This window comes from Narcine bancroftii, chromosome 3 (genome assembly GCF_036971445.1).
Source record: "Narcine bancroftii isolate sNarBan1 chromosome 3, sNarBan1.hap1, whole genome shotgun sequence".
NCBI classification, from domain to species: domain Eukaryota; kingdom Metazoa; phylum Chordata; class Chondrichthyes; order Torpediniformes; family Narcinidae; genus Narcine; species Narcine bancroftii.
Window position 1 is genome coordinate 277188345 of NC_091471.1, and position 13385 is coordinate 277201729.

At 46.2% G+C, this 13385-nt stretch overlaps 2 protein-coding genes across 5 annotated transcripts in view; one reads left to right on the forward strand and one right to left on the reverse strand.

Annotated features, from left to right (window-relative positions):
- grid2ipb (glutamate receptor, ionotropic, delta 2 (Grid2) interacting protein, b) overlaps nt 1-13385 on the reverse strand; it is a 335342-nt gene that overhangs the window by 285131 nt on the left and 36826 nt on the right. The window lies entirely within an intron of this gene.
- The window catches only part of zdhhc4 (zinc finger DHHC-type palmitoyltransferase 4), a 99874-nt gene that overhangs the window by 579 nt on the left and 85910 nt on the right, over nt 1-13385 (forward strand). The window contains exon 2 of one of the 3 annotated variants that reach the window (XM_069928221.1): nt 988-1102. The exons of 1 other annotated variant lie outside the window; for it this stretch is intronic. Coding sequence is in view for 1 of the 2 variants with exons in the window: in XM_069928215.1 (XP_069784316.1) it covers nt 5780-5840 (61 nt within the window). In the remaining variant the exon portion in view is untranslated. Of the gene's footprint in view, nt 1-987; nt 1103-5617; nt 5841-13385 lie in introns of those variants that run through there. One more of the 3 variants, XM_069928215.1, reaches the window with a different exon arrangement.

Below are 13385 nucleotides of genomic sequence, written 5' to 3' on the forward strand. Positions count from 1 at the left end.
TTCAGGATTGGTAAGACTGTCTGGCAAAGCCATCATCCTTTTAGAGGGGCTAGAGTTACATGGAGCGGGGAGCACCCACACAGGTTTGCAGGGCTGAGGCAAACTACGACGACAACACCCTGACAGTGACCCATAGAGATATATATGGGGAAGCCCTGTGATGGTGAAGCTTCCAGTGTGCCTGTGGAGATACACCACTAGCCTACTGCAGGGTTCGATCTCTGTACCTGCAGGAAGATCTGCCAGACACAGATGAGCTAGCTCACACAGGATTCCCAGGTAGGCTTTGGCTGTCTCACCTGGCTGCTGGGCCCGAATACTCAGAAGGTATCTGGCATAGAATTTGTTGGGGGATTGTACATGGCCTCCGGGGTAGCCATCGCTTCCAGGTACTCTGTATAGTCTTTGAGGGCCTGGAAGGCACGGGGACCCAACTTCAGGTGGAGCACCACGAGTTTCTTCTGATTCATGTTTACCAAGTCGGAGTGTGCCTGGATGACTGCCTCGACCATGTGCCTCCAGATTTCGAAGCGAATGTCGATCTCTAGGCTCACAACGGTTAGGAGCTTTTCCACAGCAGTTCTAAATTTTAACTAAATAAATTGTGATGCACGGCTGCAGCAGTAAGCAGACCAAAAACTTGAGAAAGACTGTACAATAGGCTTTATTCAGTTAAAAGTCTCTGCTACAGTGGTAGTTGTACTGGTGGCTCCCGAGTGACTGGCTCAGGAGGAGCCGGCTCAGGATTATATCCAGGCGGTTGATTGACAGTCGGCCAGGTGTGGTCTGCCCTCCGGTGATCTTCCTGCAGGTACAGAGATCGTCCCCTGCAGTAGGCTAGTGGTGTATCACCACAGTGCCCCCAATCCAAGCCAGACCAGCTTCGTCTCTGCTCCTCCCCCACCAGTGTTCCCTGACTAATCTATCTTGTGAGTTCTTCCAAATTCCCCCTCTTTCACCTTACCCCCCCCCCCCCCACCCACCCAGGAGACTACGCTTCAAGATGCTCCTCTTCTCGTCTACATTGGTCGACACTGTGAGAGCCTAATCGTGTGTGTGCAGCATCACTACATCAGACTACGGCACCTACATCACTGCTCCGGTACACGTAGCTAAAGGTTTTCCACCTTTGACCTTGCTTAACACTTGTACCTTTGTAGAATGTAATCTCTCGGTAATTACGGCATTTCTCCACACCCCTCCCCATAACAACCCTCCTAATAATCCCCATGGGGTGAGTCCCTCAGGAACCTTCTTTTTAAAAATACTCTTAATTTGCACAATACACAATCCTGACTTTCCCTGTGAGTCCATTAAGGGAGCCAGAGCAGGCAAAATGTTGCACCTATTTTGGTAAACACTGGTCCATGCACAGTGAGAAAGCGAGCAGGAATAGCGAACTGCAACCAAACGTTAGCCCAGAAAATGGGGGCACTCCCAAGATACACCCTGGATGGACATCTGCCAGGACAACCCCTGCTTCCTCACAGGATGGCACAAGGACAGACATCTGGGTTGTGTGCCTCACAATGACAGGGGAGCAGCCAGATGGATGGCCAATGCGCGGGAGGTGCTGGTCAAGGAACAGCTATGGCACTGGAAGGATAGCCTTGCACTGCCTGTTCACAGCCATTGGTGGCACTGGTGCTGATGTTGGTGGCACAGGTGCACATACATGCCAGGGAAGTTGGAGAGAGCACTGTTGCACGTCGAATGACTCAAAGACTTGTTGACACAAACCAAGGCTTTTATAAACAAAAGACCGGAGTGTAGTACATTGAGGTCGACCAGTCCAGACTGACCTGGGTCTGGTTAGGAGCAGCCCTTTATGACCTGCCAGTAGGCGCGGCTATGGCTCTCAGCCAATCACTACTACTATATGTAAATATATACAAATATATACATTGGTGATAGTATCCCATACTATCACATTCACCCCTTCTTTAAGAACTGACCCTGGGTGAGTAAAAAGAGTGGGGGTATTGCATGCAGTGTTCACAGACTGTAGAGGTCGGGAGGCCTGATATTCCGATGTGATCGTTGTGGCGACGGGCTCGGGGTAGCTGGTGGACTATCATCGCTGGGGTCTCCAGGTGTGAGCACAGTTTTGCCTAGTCCAGAGTCGTCGTTGGCCGTAAGCTGGTCCAATCTGCTGCCGTTGTTATCCACAAGATGCTGCTGGTCCCGCTGTCCCAGCATGTAACCTAGGAGAGGATTGGATGGAGGTTGAGGTTGGAATGTGACAATGTTAGACCCGGCTTGGGCCAGGTCCCTTACCAAGACTGTGTCCTCCCGCCTGTCCGGGTACTCGATATAAGCATTGTGCGGGTTTGCGTGCAACAGTGTTACTCGGTCAACTAGGGGGTCGTTTTTCGAGTACTGGACATGACGTCTCAGCAGGACAGGTCCAGGGACCGTCAATCAAGCCGGTGTGGTCGTTCCCGATTCCAACCTCCATGGGAATGAGAACATACGTTCGTGTGGGGTAGCGTTGGTGGTAGTGCATAACAGGGATCTGATGGAGTGTAGAGCATATGAGAGGACGTCATGCCAGCGAGCGATGGGGAGGCCTTTGGACCAGAGGGAAAGCATGATTGCTTTCCAGACAGTGGCATTTCTCTTTCGACCTGCCCGTTACCACACGGGTTGTAGCTAGTGGTCCTGGTCAAAGCAATACCATGCTCCAGAAAGTACTGCCTCAGCTCCACACTCATAAACAAGGATTCCCGGTCACTGTGGATGTAACTGGGGGACCCGAAAATGGCAAAGATGCTGTGCAGTGCATTTATGACTGTGGAGGCAATCATGACTAGGCAAGGAATAGCAAAAGGGAAGAGGGAGTACTCGTCAATCATTGTGAGGATGTAGGTGTAACGGTTCATTGACAGTCGGGGCCCCTTGAAACAAGATCCTGACCGCATGCACCCTCTCATGGACCTTCCACTGCCCCAAACCCAGAAGGCACTCAAACGCAGCGTGGGGGTTTTTTCCTACTATGCCCAATGGGTCCCACAGTACACTGACTTGGCCACTAATTAAGTCCACCTCCTTCCCCTTGTCAGCGGAAGCCAGAGTGGCCTTCAACCGCATCAAGTTGGACATTGCTGTGGTCACTCTGCACGCCGTAGACGAATCCATACCCTTCCAGGTAGAGAGCAATGTGTCTGACCTTGTACTGGAAGCCACCTTAAACCCTTGAAGTCCACACTGAGACATTTGAAGGGCAGGGTGGCTTTAATGACATGGATCTTCTCAGGCCGGAAGAAGTTGGGCTTGCACTCAGCGCATTCTGGGTAGGCTTGGGTCTTGGAGCAGATTTCCTTGACCATATAGGGCAGGTTGCAGGCCTTTACAAAGTGGGCGAACCTGGTGACTCCTGGGTGACAGAGCTCCTCATGGAGTCTCTGCAGCCTGTCCAGTTGTACACTGGTGCATGTTCCACGGGAAAGGGCGTTGGGCGGGTCATTGAATTTTCCGGCCCAGTACAGAATGTCATAGTTGAAGGTTAAGAGTTTGATTCTCCACCTGGCGATGTTGTCGTTTTTGATCGTTTTAGCAGCTAGTTGCTGCTAAACATAAATGGTCGGTCAACAGTGTAAAGCACCTGCCACCGAGGTAGTGTCTCCAATGATGTACGGCCTCTATGACAGAGGAGTGTCAGCTTTCTGGGACCTGGAGGGCACAGAAGGTAAAAGGACTACTGGCCTGGTTTAAGGTGGCTGCCAGTACAAGGTCAGACACATTGCTCTCTACCTGGAAGGGTATGGATTCGTCTACGGCGTGCAGAGTGACCACGGCAATGTCCAACTTGATGCGGTTGAAGGCCACTCTGGCTTCCGCTGACAAGGGGAAGGAGGTGGACTTAATTAGTGGCCAAGCCTTGTCAGTGTACTGTGGGACCCATTGGGCATAGTAGGAAAAAACCCCCACGCTGCGTTTGAGTGCCTTCTGGGTTTGGGGCAGTGGAAGGTCCATGAGAGGGTGCATGCGGTCAGGATCTTGTTTTACCACCCCGTTTTACACCACACAACCTAGAATTGCAAGACGAGTAGTCCGGAAGAAACACTTCTCGAAATTGTAGGTCAGATTCAGCCGTTTCGCCATTTGGAAGAATTTATCAAGGTTGTCGTCGTGGTCCTGTGGGTCGCGGCCACAGATGGTGACATTGTCCAGATATGGGAATGTAGCTGTTAGGTTGTTTTGGTCTACCATCTGGTCCATCTCTCGCTGAAAGATCATGACACCATTTGTGATACCGAAGGGGAGCCTGAGGAATTGATACAAATGCCCGTTCGCTTCGAAGGCCATGAAAGGGCGGTCCTCCAGGCAGATTGGGAGCTGGTGGTTGGCTGATCAAAGGTCAATGGTGGAAAACACTCGGTATTGGGCAATCTAATTCACCACATCCATGATTCGTGGAAGAGGGTAAGCATCCAAGATTGTGAAGTGGTTGACCATTTGGTTATAGTCAACCACCATTCCCTTTCTTCACAACTACCACCTGCACCCTCCAGGGACTTGCGCTGGGCTCAATGATGCCCTCATCCATCAGTTTGCGCACCTCACTTTTAATACACTTCCTGTCCCCGAAGCTGTACTGCGACTTTTAGTGGCGACCGGTTTCCAGCCAGGGGTGAGGTTAGTGAAGAGTGCTGGAGGAGCGACCCGGAGGGTGGAGAGGCTGCAAATGGAGCGTCGGGGTGTGGAGACTGGTATGGGTTGTCATTGGCAGGAAGTCTCCAGGGTGGAGTGGTGGCAGATAGCGATTGGAGAGTAACAGGGGGCCTAGCCCTGTTTGTAGTCGTCTATGTTTAGGGCTGCAGCCTCCATTGTTTCAGCAATTTGAACAGTCTCCACCAGGCTGTCTCCCCCGTGCTCCAGTAATTGTTGCCTCACCTCATTGGATCGGACACCAGTCACATGCCTCCCGGATGAGGTCATTGGTGATCCCGGCCACAGTTCTGTCGGTGCATGTACAAGCTCTACCCAGTAGGTAGGTTCTGCAAGACACACCGGAGTGCTGCCTCCTGGTCGGCAGCATATGCCTGGCATAGACCTTATTCACAGGCCGCTTGTAGAGTCCCTTCAGCACGTTCATGGCAGCCGTGTAGGAGGTCGCATCCTGGATGTTTTCGTAGACCCTTGTGGACACCATGGGTATTAGAACTAACAGTTTATCGATGTCTTCCTCCACTATGGGGTCTGAGCGTTGTAGGTATGCGTCGAAGCATCTCACCCAGTGCCTGAAATCACTCTGGGCAGTAGCTGACTGAGGCATTCTGGTCGCAGCATTCGCTCCATCCCTTGAAATTTTTGTTAATAAAATTGTAGCACATCAAATGACTCAAAGACTTGTTGACTCAAACCAAGGCTTTTATTAGCAAAAGACCGGAGCATAGTACATCGAGGTCGACCAGTCTAGACTGACCTAGGTCTGGTTAGGAACAGCCCTTTATGACCTGCCAGTAGGCCTGGCTATGGCTCTCAGCCAATCACTACTACTATATGTAAATATATGCAAATATATACATTGGTGATAGTATCCTGTACTCTCACAACCACATATACAAGTCAGAGACTAAAAAGATTTTTCTTTCCTTCCTCTCCCCTGTCACATTGGGGAGCAGTTCCTGCAGCACCTCACTCCATTGGGAACACAACAACCATGTTCGGTCAGTGGGAGAGCTGGTAGAATGTGGTGGGCCAGACTCCTCAGCTTACTGCACTTTAAAAGCCTACGATATGCAGCCAACCAGTCTCCCTGCTTCTTGGTCTGACTATGAAAGCTGCTCTACGCCAGTTGCGAACTGTGGACAACATTAGAGGAGTGGTTCGTAAAGGTGTGCACTACTAGAGGGGGACCATGGTACTGTTTGGGAATACTTAGCATTGAGCCGCACCCCATTGGTACAGGGAATTGGGAGTGTGTGATAAAGTCCCTCTCTTGTAAGTAACCGAATATTACTGTAATGAGAGAGAGAGAGAGAGAGTAGGTAGTCACTGGTATGGAAGATCGTTGTATCTGATGTGAATGCCTATATTGTTTTAGTATCGTGTTGTTTTGTGTCTTTCCCATTATGATTTCCCCGTGTGTGCAATGAAGATCATTCCTTGTTTCTTAGCCTGTGTCTGTCCTCACTTCTCTGTGAACCTACCAAACCTGACTTAAATCTTATGTAACAGTGGCCACTGGGAGATCCACGCTATGGTGACAGACAGAGCCTAGGTGCTCAATGAAGCGATCTCCCAGTCTGCACCCAGTCTTTCCAACTTAGATCTCTATTTCTTTACTGCTCTCAGTGTTTTTTTCAATAATAAACACTGAGGAGTGCAGAAAATAGTAATCGATAGAAGTTTGCTTGTTCATTAATCTAATTACCATGAGGGTTCACGGCATTAGAAATCATCACTGAGGATTGTTAGAGCCATTCCTTCCCACTGTGCACCACTAGTACTGCCAGGTCTGGATGTACCCAGAGATGCCAATTACTTAATTTGCAATGTTCACTGAAAGAGAGGACCAAGTAAAACAACTTAGATGATGAATCAGTGGGACAACTCTCCCAGTTATTGTACATTCCGCAATCAAACAAATCTGTTTCCCATCTATCACATTTGAAACTAGCATCCATGTCAAGATCAGTATATCCACCTAATTTTATGTTTTGCTGTGTAGCTCCAAGGTCATTCTGGTATTCAATTTGAAGACAATCTTAATGCAGGGAGGTCCCATCTCACGCGCAGACCAGCCTGAGTAGGGGAGGATTGGTGAAAATATACAGATTCACTGCTACAAATATTACCACTATTAATACAACTTTTTCACTGAAATTAAATTGATAAATTGAATTGAAATTTCCCATCTATCCTGATGACTCTTGAACTTATGTCATCCAGTTGGATTGCTAAAACCATAGAGTTAGAGCACAGAAATAGGCAGTTCAGCCAACTGGTCAATGCCAACCAGGATCCTGCCTGAGCTAATCCTATTTGCCTGAATTTGGCCCATATCCTTCCTTTCCTATCTTTTAAATGTACAGGTTTCCCTCACTATCTGAAACTAGAGAGTTCCTATGAAACCTTTCATATGCCAAAATGGCATAAAGCAAAGAAGCGATTACCATTAATTTATATGGGAAAGTTTTTGAATGTTCCCAGACCCAAATCATACCAAATAACACATAAAACCTAAAATAACACTAAAAGAGATCACTTTCTACTAGCAGAACCAATAGTAACTTTGACAGTTTCAAGATTCTTTCTCTCTGCATGTTAATAGTACAAATGGTGGATGCAGGCAAGTTCAATGCACGCACTACGTCTTTATTCACAGTCAAAATGCTCAATTACATCCAGTTTTACGCTAAGCGTAACACCCTTACAAGCTCACTTAGGCTTTTCTGATACCTTGGGATACATTGTGCGAATAAATCGAGATAAAGCTCAGGTGCTCAGAGACATAGTTCGAAGCTTGAAGCTGAGTGCAGTTCCCAGGGAAGGAGCCTGGCAGCACCACTCTCGCTGCTCAGGGTGCGCATTGTCTCTATAACAGTTCACTGGAAAACAAACACTGAACATCTTTTCGCTTTTCTCCTTTTTTCGTAAAAGTGAAAGTCCTCTTTGGATTTCTTTCAGTTAGTGAAAACAGGTACTAATGTAGGTCATTCGTAAAAGGGAAGTGGCGTAAAGCGAACTTTCAAAAAGCAGAGAATACCCATAATTGTACCAAATGCTCACACTTGCTCTGGCAACTCACTCCAGTTACCCACCTCCCTCATTGTGGAAAAGTTGCTATAGACAACACTGTCCTTAATCTAATATATCCTAATTTCAAAGTGCCACTTTCCAAGGTGTGAGGTGTGATATCCCAAATTTCTATCTTTTTAATCCAACAAATCAAACTCTGTGGTGGTTACTTTATGTAGCTTTAATTCATTGATAAAATAATCATTTTGCATAGCTTCACATTAAGACTTTCATACCAACGAATAACAAAGTATTTACTGTATAAAACATATATAGAAATATTCAAACTTTAAAGAGATACATAACGGTGTTTAAAGAGACAAAAGCCTTAAAGGGATACACAATTCAAAGAAAAATTTCTCATGCTCACACTTCCTTCATATCTGGTTGAATAATGAGCAAGTTGTTAGTCTGGGCAGATATTATGACTTATTACATTATAGTCACTATGGTAACACTACAAACAATAGTTATTTTAAAGAGACAGGCACAGAATTAACTGAGTTAAAAAACACAAGGTTTTAACATTTACAGTTACAGTTAACTTTTACAGCCCGGACCCTTTAAATCTGACCCTTGCTCTGGTGAAAAGACTGTGACACCTCACTTTATCTATGCTCCTCATGATGTTGATCTATCAGGTCACCACTCAGCCTTCTAAGGTACAAGAAAACCAACATCTTTTGAACAGCTGTAACATTGGACTGGGACCAAGATAGTGGACCCTGAGTTCGACAGCAGCCTTGAGGGATTGCAAAGTCTGTACAGCACCAGAAAATGGGAAGACCTCCTCCCTTTTGAGGAGCAGAGGAAGTGACCTACAGGAAGGTAACCGCAGCAACAGACCAATGAAGAGCTTTGCGGCTGAGGAACAAACCTGTAGTGGGTTGTTGGCGACTTGGGGCGAGGAACTCATCCAGGCTGATGGCGAATGCAGTCAAAGGACTGACACCAGGCTTCAGGCTGCTAGAGACCGGCTTGAAACTGGCTGAAGGTGTACCAGGTATCGGAACCGGGACGCGATAGGGTGCCAAGTGTGCTAGAGGCTTCCTGATCGTGTCGGAGGTTCAAATCAGGAGCTCTGGACTGGAGTCAGTGTGACTGCTTTGAAAACAAAATGCATCACCTTGCACTTATCCAAATTACATTCCATCTTCCATTCCTCGGCCCACTGACTCAGCTGATCAGAATCTTGTAGTAGTCTTAGATTACCTTCCTCACTGTCCACTATACCATCAAAGTTTGTATCATCCTCAATGTCACCTTGCAGAAATAACTACTGCATGTTGTTTGCAGAGATACTGCACACTTCTTTCCTGAGCTAAGCATAACCCTTCCTCATTTCCATAGTCAACATAAACATTTCATTAAAGTCTTGATCTAATCCACAAACACGTTAAAACCCACTCAGAATCTCACTATCAATGCTTAATATAACAAGCATTTTTCACAGCTATTCCATAACTCAATTACCCTCTGTTGAGAATGACATAGCTAACTACAGCCCATAAAAAGGATTCATCAACAGAATTATGATGTACCTACCCTTTTGCAGCCACCAGCTAGACCCGAAACAACCAGAATGTCTGGAAAATCATCTCCAAATGTTCAAAGGGTTTGAGGATCAATTACAGGCTCGGCAATGCTGCCAGAGTGTCTGCTGCAAACTTAATGTAGTTCTGTAACATAATAGGGCCATTCAATAAAAGCAAGATCCCTCATAATGTAACCTGACAAACGACCTGATACAGTCACTGACACAATAATACACCTGCTGAATGTACAGCTCAGTAATACAAAACAAATGCAACCAAACCATCCCAGTGCCCAACTAGGACAAGCTGCCTCATTATGATGCACCCCAAGAAGCTCAAGGATAAGTCCTGGCTTTGATTAGCCCAGGTTCCTTCATCTTAGCCGTGGTTCTCTCACTTGTTCATCACGATTTTTAAAAAAGCACCCCGAAAATCTTGTTCCAAGTTTCGTCTACTTTTTTCTTACTTCAGATCATTTCACTTTAGAATTAAGACCTGTCTTTTGTAATCTCCCTTCAGAGATCTAACTCCTAATGTCAAATTTCAGAAGGTACATGTTTGAACAAATTTCAGGTCCATGTGTTTTCATAATATCCAATCTAGCCTCGTTGGATTGAAGAATAAGTTTAGGCTCCATGGAAACAAAAATAGAATCATAGCTCAGCATGTCCAACACAATGTCCATGCTGACCATTAATCCCATTTACCTGGATTTGATCTGTACCCTTCTCTGCCTCGCAGATTTAAGTGTTTGTCTAGAAGCTTCTTAAATGTAGGGAGAGTACCTACCTCGTTCTCATATGAAGCATGTTCCACATTCTAACCTGTATGGAAGGATGTCCCTTCAGATACCCTCTAAATCTCCTACCTCCCACCTGCTTCCTCTTAGACATTCCCATCATGGGAGAGTTACACCATCTAACCTACCTATTCTCCCCCCCACCCCCCACCCCAATCATCTTGTGGTGCATCTACTTGCTCACCCCTTTGCCTCCTCTACCCAATGGAAAATAAAACCAGCTTATCAAATCTCTCCTCTAACTAAAACGCTCCAATCCAGGTAATATCCTTGTGTATCTCTTCTGCATTTTCCCCAGTGCATCACTCCTTTCATGCTCCAACTAGAACTGTAGTCAATACTCCAGCTGTAGCCGAGCCAACGTTTTATAAAGTTGTGATATTTTATGCACAGGTCAATGAAGGTAGGCGTCGCATGTGTCTTCTTCACCATTTTATCAGCTTGTCAATCAATGGACGTACCCCAAGATTCCTCTGTTCATCAACGCTTTCTGGGGCCAACCATTTACTCTGTATGTCCTATTTTTATCAGACATTCCAGAAGGCACCGCAATTGCTCTGTCCAACTTTCCACATTCCATCACCTAGGAAAATCCTCCTCACTATCTACAATGCCACAAATCTCCATGTTATCTGCAAATTCAATAATCATTCTTCCTGCATTCACACACAGGTTATTGATGTATATCATAAACATCAAAAGCCCCAGCAATGATCGTTGTAGGGCCCCATTGATCACATTTGTAAGGCTTCGAGGTACTTGAAAGCAAAATAGGCCAAAGTCAGCATTACAGGGGAGTCCTTGCCTGACAAATCTATTGGAATTATTTGAGGAAATAACAAGCAGGACAGACAAAGAAGAGTCCGTGAAAGTTGTTGACTTGCAAGGAGCCTGTGCTATTACAGGAAATGGAAGATTGGCTGACTGGCAAAGGCAAAGAGTTGGAATTCTTTCTTCTTTCTTTGGCTTGGCTTCGCGGACGAAGATTTATGGAGGGGTATGTCCACGTCTGCTGCAGGCTCGTTGGTGACTGACAAGTCCGATGCGGGACAGGCAGGCACAGTTCCAGCAGTTGCAAGGGAAAATTGGTTGGTTGGGGTGGGGTGTTGGGTTTTACCTCCTTTGTCTTTTGTCAGTGAGGTGGGCTCTGTGGTCTTCTTCAAAGGAGGTTGCTGCCCGCTGAACTGTGAGGCGCCAAGATGCACGGTTGGAGGCGATATCAGCCCACTAGTGGTGGTCAATGTGGCAGGCACCAAGAGATTTCTTTAAGCAGTCCTTGTACCTCTTCTTTGGTGCATCTCTGTCTCGGTGGCCAGTGGAAAGCTCACCATATAATACGATCTTGGGAAAGCAATGGTCCTCCATTCTGGAGACGTGACCCACCCAGCGCAGTTGGGTCTTCAGCAGCGTAGATTCGATGCTTGCGGACTCTGCCAGCTCAAGTACTTCGATGTTGGTGATGAAGTCACTCCAATGAATGTTGAGGATGGCGTGGAGACAGCGCTGATGGAAGCGTTCTAGGAGCCGTAGGTGATGCCGGTAGAGGACCCATGATTCGGAGCCGAACAGGAGCATGGGTATGACAACGGTTCTGTACACACTGATCTTTGTGTGTTTCTTCAGTTGGAATAAAGGGGGCTTATTTCTCCTTGTCTACTCGTAACTAGTGGTGATCCACAGGGGTCGGTGTTGGGTCCATTACTTTTACCATTGTATGTAAATGATTTGGATGACAGAAATGGTGCCTTTGCGGCTAGGTTAGTGGATGATACAAAGAAAGGTGAAGGGAGCGTAGTGTTAAGGAAGCAGGGAGCCTACAGAGAGAATTGGATCAGTTGGGGAAAATGGGTAAAGAAGTGGCAGATAGGATATAGTGTAGAGAAGTGAATGGTCATGAACTTTGGTGTAAGGAATAAAAGCAGACTATTTTCTGAATGGGGTGAGGATTCAGAAAACAGAAGTTCAAAGGAACCTGGCAGTTTTCATGAGGATTCCCTAAAGGTTAACTGGCAGGTTGAGTTGGTAGTAAGGAAGACAAATGCATTTCAAGAATTCGAATGTAATAGCAAGGATGTAATTCACAGACTTTATACAGTTTGGCCAGACCGCATATGGAATGTTGTGAGCAGTTTTGGTCCCCACGTCTAGGAAGGGTGGGCTGGTGTAAGAGAGATTTATGAGAATGATCTCAAGGTTGGGAGGATTAACTAAGAGGAGTGCTTGGTGGCCCTAGCCCTGTACTCAGTGGAATTTAGAAGGATATGGAGATTTCATTGAAACTACCCAATATTGAAAAGACATGGAGATGGTTCTAATAATGAGAGAGTCCAGGACCAGAGGGCACAACCTCAAAATAAAAGAATGTCCCTTTAGAACAGAGATAAGGAGGAATTTCTTGACAGAGAGTGGAAAATGTGGAATTTGTTGATTCTGTGGATGCCAGGTCATTGGGTAGATTTAAAGCAGAGGTTGATAATTTCTTGATTAATGTGTCAAAAGTTACAGGGAAAAGGTGAGAGAGTGGGGTTGAGAGGAAAAATAGATCATAAAACAAAGAACATTACAGCACAGTACAGGCCCTTCGGGCCTCGATAATGTGCCGACCTATATATTTCTTTGAAAAAAAAAGTACTAAACCCAACCCCTCTATTTTTCCTTCATCCATGTGTCTGTTTAAGAGACTCTTAAATGTCCTCAATGTTTCAGCCTCCACCATCATCCCCAGCACGGCATTCCAGGTACCCACAACTCTCCTCTCATCCTTTTACACTCCAAAGTGAAAAGTCCCAGCTCTGCTAACCTTGCCTCATAAGACTTGTTTCCCAATCCAGGTTACATCCTGATAAATCTCCTCTGCACCCTCTCCATAGCTTCCACGTCTTTCCTATAATGAGGTGACCAGAACTGAACACAATAAGAATGGTCTTATCAAAGATTTGTAGAGTTGCAACATGACCTCTCTACTCCTGAATTCAATCCCCCTATTAGGGAAGCCCAGAATCTAACTATCCTATCAACCTATGCAGCGACCTTGGATTTTCACCCCAAAGTCCCTCCGTTCATCCACACTCTTAAGTAACCGACCATTAACTCTGTACTCAGTCGTCTGGTTTGTCTTTCCAAAATGCTCACATTTATCCAGATTGAATGCCATTTGCCATTTTTATGCCCAACTCTGCATCCTGTCTATATTATTTTGTTATAACTCAGGTTATAGCTCAAGGAAGGAAGATGACTCGCCCACCAGTGTAATCGACACTGACTTTAAAGGGGAGCAGCTCTACCTTTTACCACCAGGGTGTCAC